The 25,610-nt window shown below is 41.8% G+C and overlaps 1 protein-coding gene and 1 long non-coding RNA gene across 35 annotated transcripts in view; one reads left to right on the top strand and one right to left on the bottom strand.

Moving 5' to 3' along the window:
- Rbfox1 (RNA binding fox-1 homolog 1) overlaps nucleotides 1–25,610 on the bottom strand; it is a 2,027,889-nt gene that overhangs the window by 331,437 nt on the left and 1,670,842 nt on the right. For 4 of the 34 annotated variants that reach the window (XM_013142023.3, XM_063226470.1, XM_063226476.1 and 1 more), the window contains exon 1: nucleotides 14,716–15,008. The exons of 26 other annotated variants lie outside the window; for them this stretch is intronic. Coding sequence is in view for 7 of the 8 variants with exons in the window: in XM_063226470.1 (XP_063082540.1) it covers nucleotides 14,716–14,814 (99 nt within the window). In the remaining variant the exon portion in view is untranslated. Of the gene's footprint in view, nucleotides 1–14,715; nucleotides 15,009–25,610 lie in introns of those variants that run through there. 4 more of the 34 variants (XM_063226485.1, XM_063226478.1, XM_063226483.1 and 1 more) reach the window with 3 other exon arrangements.
- LOC111754001 (uncharacterized) lies at nucleotides 14,316–16,869 on the top strand. The gene is made up of 3 exons (XR_002788738.2): nucleotides 14,316–14,720; nucleotides 14,988–15,272; nucleotides 15,658–16,869. It is a non-coding gene; the product is annotated as an uncharacterized LOC111754001 (long non-coding RNA).

Below are 25,610 nucleotides of genomic sequence, written 5' to 3'. Positions count from 1 at the left end.
TAGCTAGTGGTGTGTTCATCTGCCTACCTCACCAAGCAGCCCTCAGTGTTATTTTTATAATTACTGGGAGTGTTTTTCATGTTGCATTCTGCCAGAACTCCGGCTCACCACACACCTGTTCTACACAAAACACATGGAGAGATGGGGTGGGTCTGGCGGTGGAGTGAAGGGGAAGGTGGCCTTTCTTGCTTGTTATGAAAAGCAAAATCAAGAAAAAAGAAGCTGACCAGAAACCACGAGGTAACTTTCTTTTTAAAAAATGCTGTACCCCACGCCAGCACTTTATTTAGCACTGTCCATGTTTGTTCTAGAATTTGTTTATACCAGCAAATGCTGTTCTAACTTTTTTTTACAACTGTGAACTCATCTCATCATCATAATAACTGGCAATAAATATAATCACTCCCATTTTAAAGATGAGAAAATTGCAGCAAACAAATATTAAGCAATTTGCTCAGAGGCACACAGAAGGTAAGTTGGGATCCTTGAACCAAATCTGAATTCAGGGACTCATGGATAAAACAGGTTTACCACGATATATTCTAACCAGTATCACTGTCTTCTCCAAGCCTCATTATTATCGCTCTACCACCACCACTACGACAGCCACTGACACCTCCATCTTGGTTCCTACCTGCCTTTCCATCATTAGCACTACGATTACCATGGCGACCTTTAGCTCCAATGCACCACAAGCACCAACAGTAAAGACATCAGTAGAGTTCTTTCCTTTGGCCAGGTACCATGTTGGCTGCTCTACGAACCAGCTCATACCACATTCCTTCCAAGATAATGCTGCTAAAACTGTATTTCCCACTATTCACCGATGTGAAAGCTGAGCTTTTGAAAAGTGAATGAGGGGCTGGGAACAACTTAGTGGTGCAGTGTCCGCTTCACAAACCTGAGGCCCTGAGTTCGATTCCCAATACCCTCCATCAATTCTCCCACTCCCAAAAAAAGAAAAAGAAAAGTGAATGAACACATCACCATGGCTAGTCAGAAGGGTGTAAGATTCATAATGTGTTAACAATGTAAAGCTGTTGTCTGATATCAGTATAGAAGCACTGAACTCCTATGCTTCCTTGGCCACAGGGAGAGGGCACAGGTGCTGCCACAATTGCTAAGATGTGAGCAATTCCCCTGTGCACAAGGGCACAACTTTGGGTTTGTGATGTAGTACTCAATGATGCACATATCATCTCCTGCTCCTCTGAGCTGCAGCCATGTGACAGCGGAGAACATTGCCCTGAGACATGCTGCAAAGAGCCTGCAGCTGTCCCTGAGGAAGTCCCATGTAAGCCAGGTTCAGGCTTCCAACTGTCACTCCTGAAGTCCACCAACATCTGCCTCTCAGGGTGGCATGTCTTCTCCTTCACTGGCTATCCCATTTGGGTCTGACAATCAGTATCGTTTACCCAAAGTATCATTGTTGCCCAGAAACTTTCATCACATTGCCATGGCTTCCAAACAGTGTCCCTGCCTCCCACCTGAAGTCCTGGCCCTCTCTAATCCCAAAGAGTTCTTCAAAAAGGCTAAATGTGCTCATATTAAGCAGGCAGTCATGAGCTCGATCCCCGGTACAGATTAAAAAGAAAAGTGTTTATATTAGCCTTTTTCTTAAAGCCCTAGTGTTACTGCTTCACTTTTTTATTGCTGCTGGAATGAAGTCCTTCCCAGTATCAAAGCTCCCGAATCCCTGTGGTCCTAGCCATGCTCTGCCTCACTCCTCTTCTCCATGGCCTTGAGAAATACGGCTGCGACACAGGCACTCCTTAAGAGAAACAGCCTCCCCCCACCTTCACTTCTTTGCCCTCTGCCAACTTCACCTCAGCTGAAGGTCACTTTTGCAGTGAGAATTTCCTTTGCCCCTGAATCCAGCTCCTATTCCTTCCCATGGACTTGTCACTTCTGCTTGAACATTCATCTTGCCTTGCAATATGTGAGGATCACTTCCCTCACTATTGCCTGTCTTTCCTCAAAACTTCTAAATCCCTTGGTGGAGGGGGGCATGGATTTCTGGTCTACATAAGCTTCACAACTAACCCAGTTTCCCAGACGGTGGAGCCTAAGTAAATGTGTTGAATGAATGACTGAGTGAATTAATTATTAACCACTGACTTAAGCAAAAGGAGGAAGTTTCAAGTGATTTAATCATCATGGGTGTCACATGCTTTGTGATGGATGGCTGGGTAAGTCTTTCATAAGTAGATCGTGTAGTGTCAGGCACATTGTACAAATGGATAAAAACACAGCATTTCTCTCCTCCAGTAAATGCTGGAAAGCCTGCCTTATGTAGAAGCAGATAGTTGTCTTATGTAATAGAATAATTACCAGCTTGAATTAAAAGATATCATTATTTTAGAAAGTTGCTCTTTTTCTGATACACAAAAAATGAAAGCACTGTCCCTCATATTAACACATCATCTAATTGGCATGCTACATGATTCAGAAGGAAATGTTACTTTATTTTATTTTATTTTGGAAAATGGTATTTTTCACTAAGCCAAGAAGAGCTATCAGAATAAAGGGATGCTTATTTGGGTGAATCACCAGCTTTGCAGAAATCCCAAGTGCTAATTGCATAATGGATCTTTACAAAATGCCATAATATGGGTTCGGCTGGTTTCTCTGTTTGGGGTTTGAAAAATAGATTGTTTAATATCCCATCAAAGCTATATGTAAACCAAGTAAACAATAGAGCAGATGTTAACTGCTGTCTTGTGCCTCGTAGACATAATTAAAGACAATGAGACACTCACGGATTCATATAATAAAGGACAAACGCAAACACAAAAATCAGTACAATATAAATGTAAACAGCAGTGGCCAGACACCTGCTTTCTTTATCCAAAACGCTGTATCATATTTTGCGTGATGAAAAATCTTTGTAGCATTCTTTATTTACTTATGTAAATACAAACATTCTGTCCTCTTTTCAAGGCAACACTGTAAAATACAGTCTTTCCCATTGTATGTTTGCTTCCGTGTCTTTACTGGTTCACTGGACAGTTTAAAAAAAAAACATTTTAATTTTTTTCATAAGCATAAATGTTAAGAAGAGCAAGCTAGCCAGAATATTGATATTCATAAATGAAAATTAAGCCCTGGTTTGGTTTTCTTCATTTGTCTTTGTATTTGTTCCTTCACATTAAAATTCTGCTAAATTGATGTTTTTGTTGCCTAAAAGCCTTACCTACTTTTTAAAGTAAGAGCATTTCCTAAAATCAAGATTTAATCACATACAAAAATCATCCTTTGGCAAGAATATTTAAAGTATCATTCTAATTTTCTAAATATTCCTGTTTTTCCCTTCAAACTCCTACTCAGTCTTCTGTTAGTTTTCAGTTCTCAGTTCCATAGGAAGAAAAAATATAACCACACACAAAGCAAAACACATGATATAATTAAGAGAATGCAAGCACAACCCAAAATAAAAACAACAACAAAAACAAGCACAAAACCAAAGTTTTCTCTGCAGCTATCTCGAAAAAGGGATTGAGGGCTCCAAATAAACTAAATTTTTTTCTTTGCTTTGTGTTGTTATTGTTGTTGTTGTTATTGTAATCATAAAAGACGAAACTGCAAAAACCTGAGGTTAAAACCAGAGCTTTCTATGGCTTAAGGAAGAGAAGAAAGTTTTCTAGGTCCAGAATGCTAAATACAGAAAATAAACCTCCTCACACATTTCCAAAACACAGTTTATTTTGGTGGATAACTGATAGAAATTGTAGTTCTTATGTCTCAAAAAATCCCATTGTTTAAAGAGAGCAGAAGGCTAGTGGTGACTTGTGAAAGAGAGTGATTCAGCTCACAGCGAACCCACCTCTTTCCTGGTCTGCTCTTTCTGATGTGCAGGAAGAAAAGGAGGATTCTACTGGGGTCTTCTGGCTTTATGCTAATAAAATAGTGTCTGTCCAATTTCACAGAAAATGCAATAAAGCATAGACACCAATTGGGAAACAAATAGGGCTGGGATGCCACGGGGAAACCAACCAATCAGCCCTGAAGCACCACAGAAAGCCGGTTTCCCTCCTTCACTCATCCTTTATGGAAAGGCAGTGAGAGGAGCCTTAAGTGAATCTGATCACACACACACACACACACACACACACACACACATGCGCACATGCACACACGCACACACACATATACTCACATCCCAGGCACATAACCTCGGAGCTCAGGAAGGTAGAGGAGCTCTAAATTCTCCTGATTTATGATGCAATGGGCTTCACGTAGAGCTCCTCGGCCTCGCAAGCCAGGCTCCGCTCCTGAAATGCCCTGGTGAACAGGCCCAGGCCCTGTGAGGGAACCAAAGCTGCAGTGTGGAGTATAAATCACTGATATGGTGCCAGGCACTGACTGCGTTTCTTGGGTTGTGGAGGAGTTCAGTGGGGATTTAGGGGCTGGAATTGGCTGCGGAGAAATGCACTCCATCATTTTGCATTGACGTGACCCACTGACTTGGAGTTTTTCCTTCTCCCTCCTACCCCTCAAGTTCAAGGCGTGGTGCTGTGCCCTAATTCATTCACCGTATTATAATAACCCAAAAGTAAAACTGGAAATAATTTCAAAATGGGATGATCTCCTAAGCACTTTCTCTTTCTAATAAATTTCTCCTATAGAATGAATGGAAAAGACCACACCATGAAGGAATAGCCTAGTAGAGTCTCCTTGAACCAAAACCCTACCAGAAGCCTGCACAACCAGGAGGAGGCAGGCCCCCGGGACAGTGTTAACTGGTGTGGACTAGGGAGGGAACTTGTCTGCACTTAAACATCATCTTTCCCACCTAGGCTGAGAACGCTGCATCAAAAACCCAAAATCATTTATGCCAAGTCCCTGGAGACCTTTTGTGCAGGAATAAACACAGTAATCCATTAAAAATGCTTAGTAGTGTGCTTGTCACACAGCGCTCCATAAAAACTATTGATTATTTCATTATTTTAATTATTTTATTATCATCATCACGTTGAAGACAGCAGGATTCCCTGGATGTCTGAATAGTCTTATGGTATCTCCTATCATTTCCAGAAAGAGCTGCATTTTTTTGAATGGAACCAAAAAGGAACCTAAAAAGGAAAGAAAGAAAGGAAAAAAAAAAATGTGCTTAAGAATCCTGAGTCACATGTTCTGGACGGAGACCCCCAGTGGAAGCACTGGCTGTTGCATCAAGAGGAAAGGAATTTCTTCACTCAACCTTTTCCTATTTTAACTGCAAACTCTTAGTGGGAAGAAACGAAAGAAGAAGAAAAAAGATTGCATCGCGTTATACAGATTATTTGGATGAGAGAGCCTGCCAGCAAGTTTAAGCGCAGACAATGGATAAGTCTGAAGCAAAACCCTATCCAGGAGGTGCCTTTATGCTTCCAGTAATTCCAGGAGCGACCCAGATGAGGGGTGCTGTGGAACTAGGAGTCTCACAATTCATTCTTCTGTTTTATCATCAAGAGGACAAATGAGAAGATGGCAGGGAAAGTGCCTCCTCTCTGAGGACAGATTGCAGGATGTGAGGATGCCCCTGTCAGCTTCAGCAGTCCATTCTGAAGCTGGAGCATTTATTTGACCAGGCCCCAGCAACCAACACTCAGGTCCCCTGAGCCCAGCAAGTCTTTGCTGGACTCTGCTGGGTGACAGAGTCCGCAGTTTAGCAGGCACTTGCCACGTGAACACTTATGGGAATCATCGTCAACATGTGCCCACGTTCCCAGCATCACAGAATAATGACATTCTGAATAGAAATAAATGAAGCCCCTACAGTGTGATTCTGTCAGCTTTTGAAAGTAAATAACTTTGCTACTGACAAGAGCAAGAAGATTTTTATTTTCCCTCCTCCTGCCATGGAACATTAATTGAGCTGTGTAGACATATTGCCATCCAACACCACCAGCAGGCATGACAGCACACAGGCAGAAGGGGAGAACAGGACTGAGCAGGCAGGGGACCAAGGACCTGAGAGCCTTGGAAGGTTGCGGCTGTGTGTATCATGTTGACTTGAGAGACACAGAAAATATAGGTTTGCATCAGCTTCCACAAGCAGACCTTGCTTTACTTTCTCTTGCTGGTTTCCTTTACAAATATCCATGGGCTGTTCACTGAATCTTGGCCCTGGGCTGTGTTATACTTCATCTCATCAGGAATATTATGAAATCGTTACTCTTCTTTTATTATAGAACCAATCAAGGTCTCAAATCAAGTAAAGTGACTTTCTCAAGTCAGTTGGCTCAGCTCAGAATCAAATCTGACAGAGTAAGGTTCAAGCCTTTGGCTTCTGACTTCTGTTCTATAAACAAATCCAGAAAGGCCTACCATTTTTTATTTTGGAGACTCTGGAGATTGAACCCAGGACCTTCACATTGAGCCACATATCTAGCCCTTTTGTCAATCAGTCACCAATCAGTCACCAGACAGGGCTTGAATCTGCAGTACTCCTCCATCAGGCTCCCAGAGTACAGGGATTGCAAGCCTGTGCCACCACTCTTGGCTATCACCTGCTTTGTTAAAGGCACATCTTAAAGGAGCTGAGACCCAGTGATTCTAAGGAGACCCAGTTTCTTATCTGAATTTTGAAAGACAACTTGAGATAGACATATGGATTCACAATGTGGAGGCCTCACTGTCCCTTCTGTTCCAGATTCAACTCTTCCACTGCTATTTTGAATGAAGACATCTCTCAGGTTTCACCCTCCTACAACAGCTAACTTCAAACCAGGCCTGGACTCCAGCAGAGCAACGAAAGTCAGATGTGAAGTGAAGCCCAGGTGCATTAGTTGTTGATCTTTGATACTAGAAATCTAATTCTTAAAGTAAATCCCGGGCAAACACCAAATACCAAAAATGATAAAAGCTCATTAAAAGGAAAACCTTTTGTACATGTACTCATCAGTCTTGAGAAGTCTGGGTCCCTTAAAACCTATAGCTCCCTATATTTTGTTCCACTGCTGCAAAGGGAGGGAAAATGTCATTACATTCCTGGGAAATCACTGGCCTTCTGCATGCTTCTCACAGGGTCCATTTCCTACTTCCCATTCCATGTGTGGAAACACAATACAAAAACTGGGATCAGCACAGGGCAGGAACATTCCTGAGGCAGAGCTCGGATGAGCTGAAGACATGGTTCAAGGCCGTCTCCCAGCCAGAGGAATTAAACATAAGGTATTTTCCTTCCTTCACTGTGCTCTGGGCGCTGCCCTGGCAGAGGGGAAGAGAATGACACAAAGAATTTAACAATTGGATCAGGGGGAGCAATGAGCAATTCCAAGCCAGACATGGCAGAGGATTCCTAGGAAACTCAGTGGAACAAGCAGATGTTTGCCAAAGTGTGGTTCTACTCTGACACTTCATGCCATGGCACAGAGCTGAACAAAGCAAGGTGCCATCTGCAGAGTTAAGGGCCTCGGCTTTGCTTACCAGGAGAGTCTAGGAGGAAGGCTAGATCCTCACAGGACTTTCACACACATTGAATGAATGAAGAGACGTGAATGCATGCGTGTTTATTCCCAAGTATATTAGAACAATGATATTGCTGCTGAGATTTGGATTCAGGTGTTTTTCTTTCTTTCTTTCTTTCTTTCTTTCTTTCTTTCTTTCTTTTTTTTTTTTTTTTTTTTTTTGAGGGGGCAGTCTGCTTGTAGGTTAAATAAAAATTATCTGAAAATTATTAATGGGATAACAACTATGGCAGTGAGAAGGTAGACAAAAATAAGGAAGGAGATGCTTAAACCCCCCAAAGGCAGAGAAACACTAGGCAGTATTGATTATTACCACCCTACTGTGCCCCTTTTTGCGGGGCACAAGAGTTTTCACACTGTGTTGCATTCCCGGCCTTCCATTTGGTTTTTATTTTAAGATAATGTCTCAAAAAATGCTAAGTTACCCAGGCTGGGTTCATATGTACAATTCTCCTGCCTCAGCCTCCCAGAATGCTGGGATCATAGGCCTGTGGCACTGCACCCAGTTCAGTTTGCCCTTTGTTAGGCTGTGACAAAGACTCCAGCAGGACCTGTGGGTCCCTGTGATGAATGGTTCTTTAGTTCTGATCAAAATCTTTTCTCTACTTTCTCTCCTCAAGCCTGACTCCAAATATTCCATGTCCTCTCAGCAACTCTGAAATGGTTTTCTTTTATTTGATCGGGGGTATTCATTTCAGCCCTTGCTTTTTGCATCTCCTCTCATTTCAAAATGGCCTTAGAACACAAGAGAAAGCCCACCGCATTTAGAAAATAAAAAGCTCAGGGCAAGACCCACTTCCACTGCTTACTGGGCCTCACCCACTTTCTCCTGCAGGCAAGACCCATCTCTGCCTCTCTCTACTTCCGCAGTACTCCCTCAGCTCTGCACCTACAAACTCAGGACAGGAGACCACCACCTCCTCACCAAGCCCTCCGACCTTCATCCCCATCCCTGTACTGACTGCACAGCCTGCCCCATGGCACACAGATACCTACATAGCCCATGTCCTTTGCAGCTTCCACTCTCCTTTTACTGGGACATTGAACAGGCCTTTCCTAACATACCTTCTGATCTAGCCACAATGTCTGGTAACAAATCATATCACCAATACATGAGCAAATGAATAATTAAATGTAGTTTAAAAATGGGTGCAAGCACTATCTCATCTTGCTTAAGGTCATATTGTTCTCAAGCATATTCATTCATTGCTTTTTAATTGAACAACTACTATGTATAACTATCTATCTATATGACTTTATCCTTGATATTTCTAGTACAGTAAGAAAGGAATAGAAACAATTCTATCATCCTTTTGCTTGTGGTCTTACATAATGGACAAAAGAAAGCAAGTGCTTCACAAGTATAAAAGATGTCAATTAGCAAGAGAGGAGTTAGAAACTGGGACTCTGTGCATTGCATAGGAGTGTTCTTTTGCTCTTTCTCAGTCAGGACCAATCAATCAAGACTGCAATGCATCAGAGAAATCAGAAATAGCAACAGAATCCCCATTTCCTCACATCCTTTCAGGAGCCAGGGTGTTCCAACCAGAGAAACACTTTCCTAACCACTGTGGCATACTACTCTGCTGAATTTTGGGATTCTTTCAAAAGCCCTCTCTCTAATAGCTTCTTCCTACAATATGGGCAGCCTGCAGGGCCATTGCTCATCTCCTCCATGGGTCTACACTCAGCATGGTGGAAAGACCAGGGCCCTTCTGAACTACTGGGCCTAAAAGTTGACCTTGTCTGACACAGTCCCTCTCGACAGGGATAGATGAGGTAAGCAACATCATGCAGACAGCCATGGGCCAACACCCAGCCCTGCAAAGTTCTCTTTGGCAGCACCGGAAATAGGAAACTTTATTGATGAATGGAACTTTCTTTGCTTTGCTTAATTGAATTAAACAGCACACTGGGACACTTCTCCCTGTCCATTAAAAAGGTCTCTGCAGATGGAACAATTACACCCACGCCTGTCAGCCCTGCCTCCTTCTGGGGATGATACCTCCTGCTCCCTACCAATACCCCAGCCCCAGGCACAGAGGCACCAACCTGATTTTGTTTTACAATGCTGCAATTTCTTTCCCTGCCAGAAGATGATGATTTGCCTGACGAACGACACTGTTTTTACCCAGCCAATATGAATAAACAAGAATTATGTTTCATCTTGGGGCAGAGAGACTGGTTAAATGAATCAGAAAACCCGAAAAACTATTGTCTACCCTCAGTCTATCAACCACTGGACAATTACTCAAGGGCTAGCTGTAAGGAAAACAGATGGCGCATGAGCACTAATGATGTGGGCTTTCTCTAGTCGGGCAAATACCGAGTGGCCGATTGCATGTTCTGACATGGACAGTCATAAAATAGCAGCAGAAAGCTGGGTGGCGCACACTCGAGTCTGCAGATGCACAGATGTTTACAGTTCTCACCAATGCATACTGAATTATATAGCTTTAATGCAGAGGCAACCCAAGTCACCCTGTAATCAACAGGAGGGAGAGATGTCTGGGATCCCTCTGATAGGTTCTTGCAGTGGGGGTATACAACAGGCCCTGTCCACTGGTAATGGGGCCACTGTGCAGCTAACAGCCCAGTCATCCTTTCCTTCCCTTCTCACTAGAAACGATCAAGAAAGTTTGACTAATTAACTGACTTATGACATTAATTGTCTCAAGAAAGACACAGCAGGCCACATTTTCCATGACACAGACAATCGGGCCTGGAAATGTGCTCACATCAGCCACTTAAATTCCTTTAAACAATTCAGACGTGAAGATAATCGATTCTAATTCTTTGCAGCGTTATTGACACAACTGACTACCCGGATCCACAGCACTATCTAATAAATCAACACGGGATTAAGCTAAAATGTGATAAAATGCCATTTGTCCTGGTATAAATCATCAGACTGAGTGACACCAGGTAAGAACTGCAACAAGGATTGAACTTCTGCACGCAGCCATGACTGTTAAGGCCCACCTGATGTTAACCAAATTCATAACCATGGCTGGTGCACAGAGCTGATCCCCATACAATCTCAGTTTGCATGTGAGAGCTTGCCTTTCTGATGACTCTGCAGTGAGAACCACTTTCTAATTAAAGACAGAAAGGGTTGATATGCAGGTTTCAGCTCAATTGCTTTCGATCTGAAGATGTCCATGGTGAGCAATGACTTCATTTACCAGGAATTACCCTTTGTACAAACCACTTCACTATTTAAAACAAACCACATGGATCATCATTAAGTGGGAAAAATTACCAATCTTCGAATATTGACAGTGGTATGGCCCAGTTTAGAGGGTCCTTGTTCCCCTCTTTAATGTGGATTTTAAGTATTTGCCTTTTTGTTAAATTTAGGCTGATTAAAATGTTTGAAGTGAAAAGGACTTGAAGGATGAGAAGTCTTCTTAGAACAGAAATAGGAGACACTGACAGTGGTTTGGGAGCAGGAAAGCTAAGTGCTACTGATCTTTTTTAGGGAATTAGGACTTAGTATGCTACAGAGCTCTGAGGGCAACACGACATGCGATTTGCACAGAAAAGTAACCTCCATCTCTGGCCTCCCGGTAGCCACACTCTACCTTATCAAGGATTGATTCCTTGTGCTTTGCCCCCATGACTTGGAGTAAAAACATATCTCTAGGTTTTGTGGTGTGTGTGTTTGTGTGTATGTGTGTGTGTGTGTGTGTGTGTGTGTGTGTGTGTGTGTGTGTATTCTCTACAAAGAAAACAAAACGTATTTCCTTTTGCACTCACTGGTAATAAAACTCCAGATTTGGAACTAGTATTCAGACATTTCCCTCAAAGAGTGAATATTTAAGTGAGTGCCCACTTTGGACCTCTGAGAAGATTCTGTTCTGAAACTATGTAGAGTTAGAAGTTCAGCTGGGGAAAAAAAGATTCACCATCAGAGAAGACACCAAATAAAGCCACTGCAGTACATCTGGGCTGCGAGGTTGAAGCAGAGACTTTCCCCGAACAGAAACAGTAAGATTAAAGCCAACAGCACGAGAGATCACCTGTCCCTTCCACTGGAAAGTGGTCTACAACCACAGATGTATGCCATGTACAGGAAAGGTGTGCATGTGTATATACTGACATGATGACGTCATAGGATCCAATATCCTGATGCCAAAGGGACTATTCAACTTCATGGCATCTTGCAGTTTCGAACCTTAGCAAAATCTCGGATGTTAAAAGAAGAAAAAAATTGAGAAGGAAAGAAATTGTAACAGCAGGAAAACATCTATTTAAAGGAAAGTTACTAGGAAATATAAACAAATGAATTGGAGTAAGTCAAACAATGTAAATGCCAAGGTTTCCTCTTCATTGGCTGGAGTATATATTATTTGAAGCAAAAGGATTACATTATTTTCACTTGGTCATTTAGAGTAGACTTGAATGCTGAGACATCCCAATTGATTTTGTTTTCATGATTTGTCTTAAGAACAAATCTGAGAGAATTTATGACGAGAACTTGGATGTCAATACTGAGCTAAGGAAAGCATATAATGAAGTAATTTTCCTTAGACATTAAATAAGAAATAAGCCCTATATGAAACTTTACTGCGAGAAAATACATTTCAGTGAAGATGGATTGACTCCAGATCAGAACTTGTACTTTTTAAAACAGAAAGATAAAAAATTTAAAATAAGAATGTTGTGTTTTAATTGTCTTTATATGTGGTTGGCGATTTCGATGACAAAGACTTCTGAAATATGCTTATGCCTAAATAATATAAAACAAAATGTTTCCAGTGAAGCTGTTACTTATAACTGTTATCCAATTCAGTCATTCAGTCAACATATTTTGAAAGTACAGATTAGCTCTCTGTTCATAAAAATTTGATTAGAATATAATAAGAGCTATAGATTAAGAATAGACAAAAGGTATAGTGGTTATGTATATGGAGATGTGTGGTCTGTAGTTTGTGGAAATTAAACTGAGCTGTTTCACAGTCTTAATCAGGTAATTGACCAGATTGCTAAATAAAAGTAATAATCTGAGAGATTTCAACACAAATTATCATGACAGTAATAAGCAGCAAGGGTGACCTCAAGTTTTAGCTCTCTGATAGTGAGCCTCTGGAATATGTCTAGAAACATTGATTCTAAATAAAACTGGCAAAAATAAATGTCTGTCGGTCCTACACTTCAGACATCTAGTGAAACTCTGGGAAAACACATACCACACCACACACAAACGAGTTTGACATTATGTCACAGTATCACATTATGATCACTTTCCCTAAAAGCATTGCAAGTTCTTTCAAAAAGGGGGTGTAGTTCAAAGCACATGTCAAAACCCACCTTCCATTTATCTTCACGTGGGACTGCAATGTTGATTGAGTCACTACTAAATATTTGTTATGGCTGCCAACATTTTCTCTGAGCCACCCCTCTCCACTGCAGGGTGCTTTCCCTCATGGGAGAGACTGCCCAGAACATGCTGCGAACCCCCATATTTATTCTGCATGCTGTCCTTTTCACTGCAAGAATGACCTCTCACTCAAAGTCACTGCCTTCTTCCCTAAGTTGTGCTTAAATGAGCAAACCAGTCCACCAATCTAGAAGGCAGAAACATAGCTGAATTTAAAAACACAACACACAAAGAAACTGTGAGAACATTTTATACCTATAGCATTCTATTTGCTAGGTAATGCCTTTCCAAAGGATTAACAAACCCCAGGAAAGAAGTGAATGTAAGAAGCTAAAGATCAACTCATATCAATCATTTGATTCATTCCAACTGAGGCTTAGCATCTATACAAATGTTTATTAAGATCTTCTTCTGGTGGGTAACTGATGTAAAACACATACACACATATTTAACATACATTCACAGCAAAGGCGCAGAAATGGTAGAAGCAGATGAATCATATAATTATGCTATCAATACTCTCTTGAGAAGTGTTTTCTGGCACGACTTACTATATCAGAAATGGAATAAAACTATATGTTAAGGTAATAAACCAATTTGTTCCCAAGATAATTTTTTAAAGGCTGGTCTAAAAAAATTAAAACTTGTATAAGAGAATACGCCAAAGAAATATTTTCTGGAGGAAAGCAACTTGATAACAAATCACCCAAATGTTCAAAACAGAATCTTGACATTTTATGAATACACACGCTGCTACAACACAGATTGAAACTGCACATCTTGGGGGGAAAAGAAGCCTCTCTCAACTCTTGCAAAGGAAGTCCATTAACACACAAATGCATACATGTTAACAAATGGTACCCTTACAGTAAGCGAACAGAAAAACAGACAAAATGATTATAATCACTGGAAACTTCATAGACCAAGAAGGGCATCCTGGGGTGGAAAAATGATTTCCGTCTGCATCACAAAACCATTCTCCCTGCCAATTCATATTCACAGCCCCTGCCCAATGACAGAGCTGGCCTGTCACCCCACAGGGTAGTGTTGAGCTGTTTCCCAAGCCAAGTACCAACTCTGGAAACAGCCCTTCTAGTAAAGAAGGAGAGACAGAGTGCCCCAGGAAACACCCAGAGAAAGACAGACTAAGCCTATCTAGATTCTGAAATGTACTCTGAGTGGAAAAACAGAATCCCCCAGGAAGACCACTAAGGGGGAGGGAAGGGAGATAAAACAAACAAAAACATCTCTGCACATGCCAACAAAGCCAGCATCCTACAAGGCTCACCTCCATCACACCACTGACCAGGAGTTTGAAGGCAGATACTCCAGATAGCCAGTGATGTGATCCCAGTCCTCCTGAAAACACACCACCCAAGACAAACTTAAGAAAGCAAAAATACTTCACACTCACTCTTTGTTTCACTCCCTATTAAAGCAGCTGAATTAAAACTATAGAAAGCCTCCGAAAAGATCCAAACTCTCCGCATCAATGGGGTCTTGGACTCTGACTGTCACAGGAGGCTCTGTCAGGAGAAAGATGCTAGTTTGAATAAAAATAAAAAAAAAAAAAGAAAGAAAGAAAGAAAAGAAAAGAAAAAGAAAAAAAGAAAGAAGGAAAGAAGGAAAGAAAAACAGCAGGTTTCTATTTCAAACTCCCAGGATCGGAATCCAGCGTTCGAAGTATTCAGACAGGTGAAAAAAAAAATAATAATGTTCAGCGCGAGGCGTCCGGGCTCCGTCAAAAAGAGCACCCCCACCCCTTTCCAAACGCATCAGCCCCTCCCCAGACCCCAGCCAGGCAAGAAGCGCAGCCCACCGATGCGGTACCGAGTGTGGCCGCGCAGGGATGCAGCCGCCGAGAGGAGACGCGCGCCTTACCTGCTGTAAGTACATAAAAGTCAAGGCACACGATAGCTGGGGACACATGCCCACGTTGGGGAGCGCCACGCAGGTGGCCCCCGTCAGAGGATGCTGCATGCTGTCTCTCTGGCGCCCGCCGAGCACAAGGGGGACACTCGCAGGCAATCACGATGCTCTTTTATTTTTTTTTTCTTTCCCTTCCTGGTCGCTACAATTTTTTTTTCTTTCTTTTTAATTTGGTGACTACCTAAGTCAAAGCCCGGCGGCTCTCTCTTTTCTCTCTCGCTCAGGCTTCTCTTCTGCCTCCCTCCCCCCACCGCACCCGGGAGTCCCTCCTCCCTGGCTAGCCTGTCCCTGCCTCCGCTCCGCTAGATCCCAGCAGCCTCCATCAGCCTCCAACTAAGAGTCTTGGAGAAACAAGGAAACTAGTTGGTTTCCTTGGAAGCTGCACCGCTTTGCTGCCTTGTTGGGCCTGCGTTTTGATTTCCTTTAAAGTGGACGGTGCCCGCCACTGCACCCCACGCCCCCACCCCAGGGAAGGTGACAAGAAAGAGCAAAGGCAACTTCTATCAAAGGTAGAGGGGCAAAGATGCCCTCCTGTAGACACCCGAATAGAAGGGGCTGAGGCTGGGGCTAGAGAGGGAGGGGTGGGGGGAGGAGAGAAGGGAAGGGAGGTAGGAGAGACAGAGACGGGGGAGGAGAGAGAGAGAGAGAGAGAGAGAGAGAGAGAGAGAGAGAGAGAGAGAGAGAGAGAGAGAGGTGACTCACAGTGAGGCTCACTCCGTTTGTGTTGATGTTGCCTGCCTTCCCATTTGTCAAATGGGTCCAGGAGAAGGTTTCTGGGTTTTTCTTTCTGTCTGTCTGTCTCTGTTTTTTCCTCACTTCCTTTTTTTTTTTTTTTTTTTCTTTAACGATTCACCAAAATTTAAATTGTGTCTGCTAAAAATCTCCGCGGGGAAGGCAAGCTCTGAGCCCCGCCAGCATCCAGGCAAGCTGCAAGCTGGACCATTAACGCTACTGCCCCGCTGGGGCCCGGAGCGGAAGGGAGAATTCGGAGGCGGATTGTTTGCCCGACTGGTCGGCAAATAAACATAGGAAAGGGATTCCCCTTTGTAAGAGTGGAGCGCTCAGATGGGTCGCCAAGGAGCGGGGTGAGGGCGGTGGGGAGGGGGTCTGCGCACCCCGGGCAGCTGAGGCAGGAGGCCCCGAGCGAGCGCTGGGGCACAGCTTTCCCTCTGGCCTCGCCTTGGCTGGGCAGGCAGCCGAGCCCGGCCACTCAATGGGAGAATCCACCCGGGCTGGCTGGAAATCCAGCCTGTTGGACTCACATGCCAGCTCCGCGGGTGACTGCGAGGGGGCTTCTCCCAGCCTACAATTCCCTCTCTTCTCCAATTATAAATGCACAGGGTGGGGAAGCTGTGGTCTGATAAGACATTCACTCCGTGGGCTGCAGCAAGCAAATTACAATGGTTTATTTGTTTTACTTTGCTTTTCAATCCTTGCCTGGCCAGTCCTCCTTGGCCGAATTAACATTCTGCTCTTGCAGACGGACTCCCCCTTCCCATTTATTTTATGAAGTACTAATTATTCATTAGTAGGTTTCATTAGTCTTTACCAATAAAACATGATGTGATCTACAAATCAAAAGAAAATATTAGGACTCTAACTCATCCTTGGTCCCTATAGTGGGGGAAGAGAAGAAAAAAACAGTAAAATCGTGATCAGGAATAGTAGCCATATTTTGAAAATCTAGATTTGGAATATGATTGCATTTTCTTTCCTGTTGTTTGGTTTGGTTTTCAAAGCAAGGGGTAAACTGTCTGAACAGTATCTTTGGAGGTTGTTGAGTTGCATGAAAGAAATCTTGCTGAAGAATTTGTGTTGCCATGTGGGACAGGGCCACCCATGAGAGTTAGGGATGTCTCAGGATAGAACATCCATGACAGGACCCTAGTGCTGGCCACAACAGCCACCCTCACTGAGTCCTCTCTGAGTCCATCAGACACTCTGGAAGAATGACTCCTTCAGACCTGAGCTATTGGCTTGCAAAACACTATTCACTTTGCAGGCTAATCAAAATGCTTCCTGAAGAAAGGGAAATTAATTATTGTATAGTTTTATTTTATGTTACTATGTTTTGAAATGCCATCAATAAAGTCCTCTTTTGCCAAACCTTGGTCCCAATCTTTCTGCTTTTCAACTTCCATAACCAATTTCCCTAATCACCTTGCGGCACATGCATCCCATCAGTTTAATGGGGACTGTTTTACCCCAAGCAGAAGTCAAGCTGACAAACTCGGATTCTATAGAGTAGTATATGTGCTGCTTTTATCTTGTTTGTTTGTGTATTTATTTATTTGAGGAGAGACACAGGTTAGTTTGAAAAATTCTCACCTATCTAATGTCTCAGAAATCATATTCATCAGACAAGCTCTGGTTTGTAAATAAACAGATTCTCTCTTTTTAGTTTTACTTATTATTTATGTATTTATTTATTGTAAATTCATAAAGCTAGAGTGAAAACCACTCCACAAAGCACATATGGACTTACACTAAAGACTGCCTCTCCAATCCTGACTGCTTTCCCAGCCCTTTCTTTTGCCTCAAGCAATTTGCTGGACTGACAGGGATGTACCAGCTTTCTTCATTTTTTCTTTTTTTCTGTTACATTGAGAAAGCCCATGAATGCCCCTAGAAGAAGACAGAATTTTCCCTTCATCTCATTTTCATAAGAAACATGATAAATAATACATGGTATTTAATAAGACCTTCTCTAAGTGGCTTAATGAAAAACAAATACATTATGTAAGGTACCAATAACTGCTCTCAGCCGTCCTGAATCCACACAGCTTTGCAGCCTGGTTTCCTCCTCAGGTTGAGACCTCTCAGTGCTTGGATTCCTGCAGACCCATTTTGCAATAATGATTCAGGCTTTCCTTTACATTTAAGTCCCAGAGTCAGGCAAGTTGGAAATCTGTAAAATTCTAAATCCATGTTAGAATTACTCAGAGCTAGGTTTTATTCTCTGGAAAACAAGCTAAATAGGTACCCACACAAGTAATGCACATGTGATCATAGAAGTCACTGGTACACTGTGCACAAACTCATACAGGGGAACACAATAGGAATTTTACAGTAGATAACAGAAACAGCATCATAGGAACACTCTGTAGACACCTGCTATTGCTCTCTCTATGGCAGAAGTTTGCCAGCCTTATAGGCAGCATGTGGTAATCTGGAATTTGAATTCCTTATCAACACAGTACACAGGAACTCCATCAATGCTACTTGCTCCAGATTGATTCTTTACATCAATTAATGGGAGAAGTGGGCAAAGAAAATACTCTAGTCTCTCTCTACAAAGAATGCCTGGGCCACAGTATCACTTGCCATACATACTATAGCGCATTCAAGGGCTGCCCTGCCGGCCTTTGAGCTGTGAAAACCTTTAACTGAATGGTTACATAGCCCCTGAAGGAAGCCAAATAATACCAACTTTAAATGAGACTGCATTTGAAGACAACAGCCCAAATTTTAATTGGACTCACACAGTAGTATTTGTAACCCTTTCCCCAATTTTGCCATTGATTTAAGAACAGAAAGAGAAAAGGCTTTTGTTCTCTCTTTTTTTCTCTTTCATAATTCCTTATTGTAACTTCCTAAGGTTTTCAAAATAGCAGACTTTTCACTAAAGGGTACTTTCTATGGCAGTCACCATGCCTCAAAGCAAGAGAGTCTAGTTAGACAGAAAGAAGGGCTCCTGATTTTACATGTAATTGTACTAGAATTAGCTCAGTGGTAATGTCAAGATGTGGTTTAGAAGTCTTTTACCCTGATGTCCACTTTTTAATATGGATACCTAAATATTCTCTCTTTGATGAAGCGAGAACCTCAGTAGCTTTAGAAAACTGTATTATTTATTATCTCTATCCCAAGCACTTTGATTGACTTACTTGTTCAAACACTTAAAAGCTATTTAGTTAGTATTGACCTCTTTCCAGGCATTGTTGTGGCCCCTGGGGTTGAAACAGTCACTGAGGACAAAAACAGAGTTTACCTTCTAGTAGGGTAGGAGGAGGCAGAAAATAAATGAAGATAGGAAATACACTGCAAAGCATAATAGAAGGTGATGAGTGTTGGGGGGGAAATGCCGAGGCAAATCAAGATTGGGGGATTTAGGAAGACAGGGCTGAGCAAGTGGCAGTAAATGGTATCTAAAAGCTGAGCTTGCTTTGAAAGAACCCCGCAGCTTCTACTTCCAGAAAGATCCCTCACATGGTTACCTTATTACTCCAGTTGCCTAATCTAGAGTCTCAAAGTTAACCATTACAGGAATTCTAGAGGTCTCTAGGATTCATGTTTTAAATAGTTGTAGCATTTCTCAGGGTGAAAACTTAAAGATTTTCACCTGCAACTTTGTCTGACACATACAGTGCATTCAGAAAATAATCAAATGCAGGCTGGCTACAACATTTACACTAAAACTTCTTGCTGTCTCTTTTCTTCTCAAGGCATGAAATAATTCTGAGTTTTGTTTTGATCTCTCTATATATTAAGCTGTCTCCTAGGTCTCTAGAATGAGTTCTCCGCACACAGCCCCTCTGCACTATACTGTGGAAGCTCCATCCCTTTCACACAATTTTCCAAGAAATAGAAGGCTCAGTCTATGGCAATGAGTCAGAGGGCCGAGGACTCAGCATCACTCAAATGAGCACCATTTCTTCTCTCAGAGAAACAGGTTGCATTGCAGGCGAACCAAGTCCAATGATTTAGTGACAGGTGCTTTGCACGTAGTGACTGAATCGAGGCTGAAGATTAGATAGAGTATGTTTTTGTACAAAGGACCCTCAAACTCCTCAAGCTTCCTAGGATGGGGATCGGCTATTAGTGAGTTTGGGACCAAAAATCAGCCACATTTACAAAAGCAGAAGCACAAGGATAGGCAACGCCCAGCTCACAACTAGCACATGCCAGAAAAATGTCTTTTGAAAACAGCATGGGCTATTTAGAATCATTTACTATCATCTTTCACTCAAAAGACTGCTGTTAATTAATAGATAAAATTGACCAATGAAATAAGACGTCTAACAACAATCTCTAAAAGTGATGTGACAGAGAAGAAATGGATAATCTCAAACACAGATGGTGGGAATCAAAATTAGTCAGATCTTGGGGATGACATTTTTTATTCATTATCAAAATTTAAAATAAGCATATCTTTCAAGATAACTACTCCAATTCTAGGTGTCTGTCTTGTCAAAATCCTCGAGATGAGTACTGAGATACATGTACCACAATATTCACTCCAGCACTGCTTGTAAAATAAATACTCAAAAATAACAGGGGAAAAGTATTGAAGTAATATATATGGATACCATGCATCTGTTTAGAAGAATGAGGGGTCGCTATGGGTCTCCCCTTCAAAATTTCAAAGAAAGATCTCTAATAAATTTCAGAGTACATATCATAAAATTTCACATATAAAAACTAAACCAAACCAAGCAAAAAAAAAAAATCCAGTCTCTTTATACATACAAACATGCACACGAATCACTCAAAGGTATGGATGAGGTGTGGGCATATATGTACATGTACACAAACATACATATAAACATATGAAATGCATTAAAAAGTTTCTGGAAGAATATAATCCAAAATGATTAATGTGTTTTTGTCCAGAATGATAAAGTAGGAAGATTTTTAATTTTTTTACTCTACACAGATTTATGTTTGAATTTTTCACTGTAAGAAGCATTTGTGCATTACTTTTATAATAAAATGAAGCAAAGCTGCCACATTTCTGTAACTATGACCACTACCATTGTTGTGATTATGAGGACCCCAGGTTACCTGCTCCTAGGGAATCATTTTGTGAATGGTGATAAATTTTCCTGGTTATTACATGAAAACCTGCTCAACATGTAGTCATGTTATAGTATCCTGGATGTTTAATATTTCCAGGTAAAAAGCATAAGCACACAGCACAAGATATCCAGGACTTAGGATCTCATTCCTGTTCTATCAGTAACTTCCTAGGGACATGGAGTTCTGCTTATCAGCTCTGATACAAAAGTAAGAGCACCAGGACCCACATCCTGCTGCTTCCTCAGGTGTGAGGGCCTCTAGAAACAGACAGCAGGGGACCTGCACATGTTTCTAGAGAAAGCAAAGACACATCTGTTTTACACATTCAAGTGTGTCCCATTCTCAGCCACTCATCTCATTGAATAGGGTAGTTTGTCTTGGCAGCAGATCTAGTATATAAGGAGGATATGGAAAGTGAGTCGGTCTTTTTGTTTCTCCAAACCCAGGGCTCAGTTCTCTCTGTCCCTCTTTCTTGCCGGTGGAATGAGGAGGAAGTCCAGGAGGGACTTTCTCCTTCCCCTCGCTATGGTGGCCTCTGGAGGTAAGAACTACGGAGTCCCACAGGGTACAAGCTGAGAAGACTTGCTCCCAACTACTGATCAAGACTACTACACAGGAAGAGTCTTTTGTGTATCAGGGAAAGATGTATTTCTACACACACTGCTTTGGTTATGTTCTTTTAGGGTAGGTAGAAGCAATGGATATACTGCTCTATCCAGGGTATTCCTGACTCCTACACATCTGCAAGGGAAGGAGCAGAGCTATCTCAAGCTACCCCTCTCCCTACCTCCAGCAGCATCATGTATCTCTGAAGCTTTGGTGGGTTCCAGGTATGTTACAAGGAAAAGCCACCTGCGCCCCTCCCCTCCCCCCACATACCAAGTCACAGGATTTTGGAAATGGTCATGTGGTCCACATCCATGGCCAGAGTCAGATTAGGAAGGACCTTGCTACAAAACTGGCAGCATGTCTATGGTGACATTTTCCCATGTCTACAGAAACAGACTGGGTTTAAGTCCAAGATTTGGTACTTACATATGTAAACGGTCACATGAGCTCACCACACTGAGCCTCAGTTTCTTCTGAGACGTGGAATCAGTAACCGCTCCTTCCTACAAAAGCAGTGCTTCTCAGATTTCCCACCCCTCTCTCTAAGGCATGGACTATCATATTCAAAGTTTAAAAACAGTAAAAGACATGCATGAAATTAACAACTTTTACATTTGTGGCCAAGTTAGAAGGGTTGTACACACACACACACACACACACACACACACACACACTCACACAGGCCATCTGTTCTATGCATCGTTCCCGAAAGGAAAGGGCATTCTAGACTAAAAAGTAAAAAAGTAAGGACATAATCTCAAAATAAAGGACAGCCTTTCAAATTGATTAAATTTAGGTCTATTAAAATTTTCACTAAATTGCCCTTAATTTTCTCATTTAGCTGCAGTCTGTTGGAAATGTCATTACAGAATCAGATGAGTCTGTAGATCAGCATTTGGGAACCACGGAAATAATAAATGTAAAGTGCTTCTTAGCATAGGCACTGGCACTCCAAGTATGAAGAATACATGGCACATGTGGTGGGGACACTTGAGAGCAATGAACAGCTATCCTTATCGGACATTTGTAAACATCCTCCTCACCCCAGGTGCATATGGGTCAAACACACCAGAAACCCTGCAGATTTCTGAGTCTCCCAACTCATAGAGGGTCTCTACCTTCTCTTAGAGAAGCCTAATAGAAGCTAGATGAACTGACTGTGCCGCATCACCAGCTTACTCACTCTCCTCAGTAAGACAGCCATAATCACTCAGAGCTCCTCCGTATGCTTCCTGAAGATGGGGTGCCTGAGGACCCTTTTTGTTAATATGAGGGCATGCAGTACACCACAAAGGGAGTCCTTCTTCTGGAGTCTGACTTCCTGGTTCTGAAGGCCCAGCTTTGTCTCCAGCTGCTAGTAAATGACTATTGACTTATAAGCTCTTAAACCTTTATTTCATTCTCTCTAATGGAGAAGAGTCATAATTTTTCTTCACTAATTAAGTAGTTAAAAGATAAAGTAATATCTACAAGAACTGAGATTGGAGCCTTTGATCTAGTAAACACCCAACATATAGTAGCAATTATTATGAATAATTCTTTCAATCCCTGACTAAATGATACAATAGACATGTATCCTTTTTTGCAAAAAATTATATATATATATATATATATATATATATATATGTATATACACACATATGACTAACAAAATCAATACATTTATGGAATGACTAACTGAAAATGGAATTTTTTTTAAAAATAAAAGAGTTTTAAATGACACAGCATTATATGAAAATATATAACCATCACCTTTCTGCCCCAGTCTTCTGAATACAAAATTTATTTAACCTTGGTAATGAATCAAAGGAGTGCAAATGTACATATTTATCCTTATCAACTAAGTTCTTCCCTAGCTGCATTTCACAAAATGTCAGGTCAAGTCCTCTACTATTTTTTGGAGGCTGGGTAAGGTAACACATGTTAGAAGATTACTTCTGGCCAGATGGTAATTAATTTTTTTCTCATCTTCACAAAACCCTTTAAGACAGGTTTTTATGGCTCCAATTTACATACCAAAAAAACCTGGGACTGCAAGAGGTGCCCAGTTCATGCAGTGTCCTGCTAATAAGGGATGAGCACAAGGTTTCGTTCATTCTGTTAACAATAGACTTGCACCATTGTGCTATGCAATTGCAGTAGAGGGGTTACTATGGCATCATCATTGCCATCATTTTAGTCATCATTGTTTACACTAGCAGGCGGTTTTTGGAAGCAATGCTCTGTGCCAATGCATCAACAGCTTTACTTCTTCCAGAAATCTCTCAGTGACCCAGGCCACTTAATTTTATAGCTTAAAGGATTCTTAGGTTTCTATTCCTTACCTGCTTCAAGGAGGAAATACCTATCTTCATCCCACCCTGAGCTTTTCAAAGGAAAACAGCCTGCCTTCAGGCATTTGTTTGCTACCACCTTTGATCACAATAGCTGGCAAAAGTGACAAGTTACAGAGACAGGGTTCAATCCTATTAGTCAACTAATATCCAACAGGATAGACCCACCACAACAGATTCCTAATTAAAAAAAAAATACTAAAGGCAAGCAAATAACTTCAGGTCCCAGGAGAGCTTTGCAGAAACAATAGGTTCCAGGAGACTAAGGGAGGCTAAGGGAGAGTGCCATCCTGGTATTGAAGAGGGTGGGAGTCAGCTTCCAGTGCACAGGACAGAATGTAAGAGCGTGGGACAAGTGAGGGTAGGTGGAAAGAGACAAAAACAGCTAAGTGGTGATTTCTCCTAATGAACATGTGGGCAGGGAGGTCTACTTTAGGAAGCCTCCACACCCCACCCACTCTCTGCTTTTCAACTTTCTGGATGGAACCGAGCAATATGAAGGCAAACAAAGCCTACAGAACATTTCTTTTTTTTTTTTTTTTTTTTTTTTTTTTTTTTTTTTTTTTTTTTTTTTTTTGCATCAGTAATAAGGTTGGTTATAGGGTTCTTTGACCCCATAAATGCTCAGAAATATTTATCTCTGTGCACCCCACAAGCATCTCTTACTAAAAGTGACTTAACCTCTTGTAGCTCAAGCTCTGATTAATCTGTTTTGACCTCACCCTTCGTAGGGTGATGTCCTAACATCCAGGTTAGGGACACCACAAGGACTCTTAGCATTATCGTCACACCTTCAAAGGCTGGTGATTGATTGTCTAGGAAGTATGTCAGAATGCACGCAGCACGCACACACGCACGCACACCCAACTAGGTTAGCCTGCAGAAGTTAGAAGATTAAATTACAAAGATAAAAACCTCTCGCTTCTCAAGATCTCCTCTCACCAAAATGCATCATCTCTAGAATTCTAAGTCTTAGTCCTCAGATTGTATTTCACAGTTCCACACATCTAGCATTGCTCTCAGCCTCATCTGGCCAGCTAGCCCAGAGCCTTATGCTCTCTGGGTTCCCCCGCAAGAATCCACGTAGAGCACTAAGCAGCTTACTATGGTCTACAATATTTCTAACAAGTAAGGCATATGTGAGTTTTATAGACATGAAGACTGTAAAAATAAAAGGAGGGAGACTCATTTTACAAACATTCTTAAAAGGAACTAGATTTTTTCTCTCTCTCTCTCTCTCTCTCTCTCTCTCTGTGTGTGTGTGTGTGTGTGTGTGTGTGTGTGTGTGTGTGTGTGTGTGTGTTTGGTACTGGGTATTGAACCTAGGATCTTTAATGAACTATATCCCTAGTCACATTTTTATGTTTTACTTTGATACAGGGGCTTACTAAGTCTCTTAAGTGGTCCAGACTTGGCCCAAATTCACCATCCCTGCGTGCTGGAATTACAAGGTGTAACACTATTTCTGGCTTGTACTGCATGCCCAACAGTGACATGTGGCTCCTTTACCACCAGTGACTTGTACTGGTCCCTCCTGGATTCAGACCTTCCCTGATACATTTCCTTTTCTTTCCTTGGTTCTTCTTGGAAGTCAAAGAACAACTTCCTAGCCTCATCCTTCTGCCTCTTATCTCCTGCTCCCTGAAAGCTTAGCATCAGTGCCGAAGGTGCCTGAGGGGATCAAATTTTCACTCAATATGCATCAAGCCATTCTTATGGCAGACAGTCTACTATGCCCACTATTAAAAGGTTAGCATTACCTTTGCTTTTTCATTTTTCTTTACATTTTTATTAGTACATGTTTTCAATGCATTGTGATTACACTTATCGTGGGGAGTTAGCACACGTACATAACATCCTTTGTCCATCCCTTCCTCCTCCCTTCTTCCTCTCCCTCCCTGGCACAGGGGCATTAAAGATAAAAGTGATATTCTTCCCTGGCTAATCCCTCTATGGATACCCAATTGTCACTTCTCATAAATTCCACAAGCTGCGCAAGATCTAACTTGACAACATTTTGTACGTGGCCAGGTCTCTTACCTCTTGTATCCCAAGCCCACTTCTGTCACACACACATACACACCTGTGTGTAAGACACATTCCACA

The sequence above is a fragment of the Cavia porcellus genome, unplaced genomic scaffold (genome assembly GCF_034190915.1).
Source record: "Cavia porcellus strain 051 isolate PalLab524CR breed Dunkin Hartley unplaced genomic scaffold, mCavPor4.1 scaffold_16, whole genome shotgun sequence".
Lineage (NCBI taxonomy): Eukaryota > Metazoa > Chordata > Mammalia > Rodentia > Caviidae > Cavia > Cavia porcellus.
Note: the sequence above shows the minus strand (reverse complement) of the source record. Positions and strands in the feature narration are given on the sequence as shown.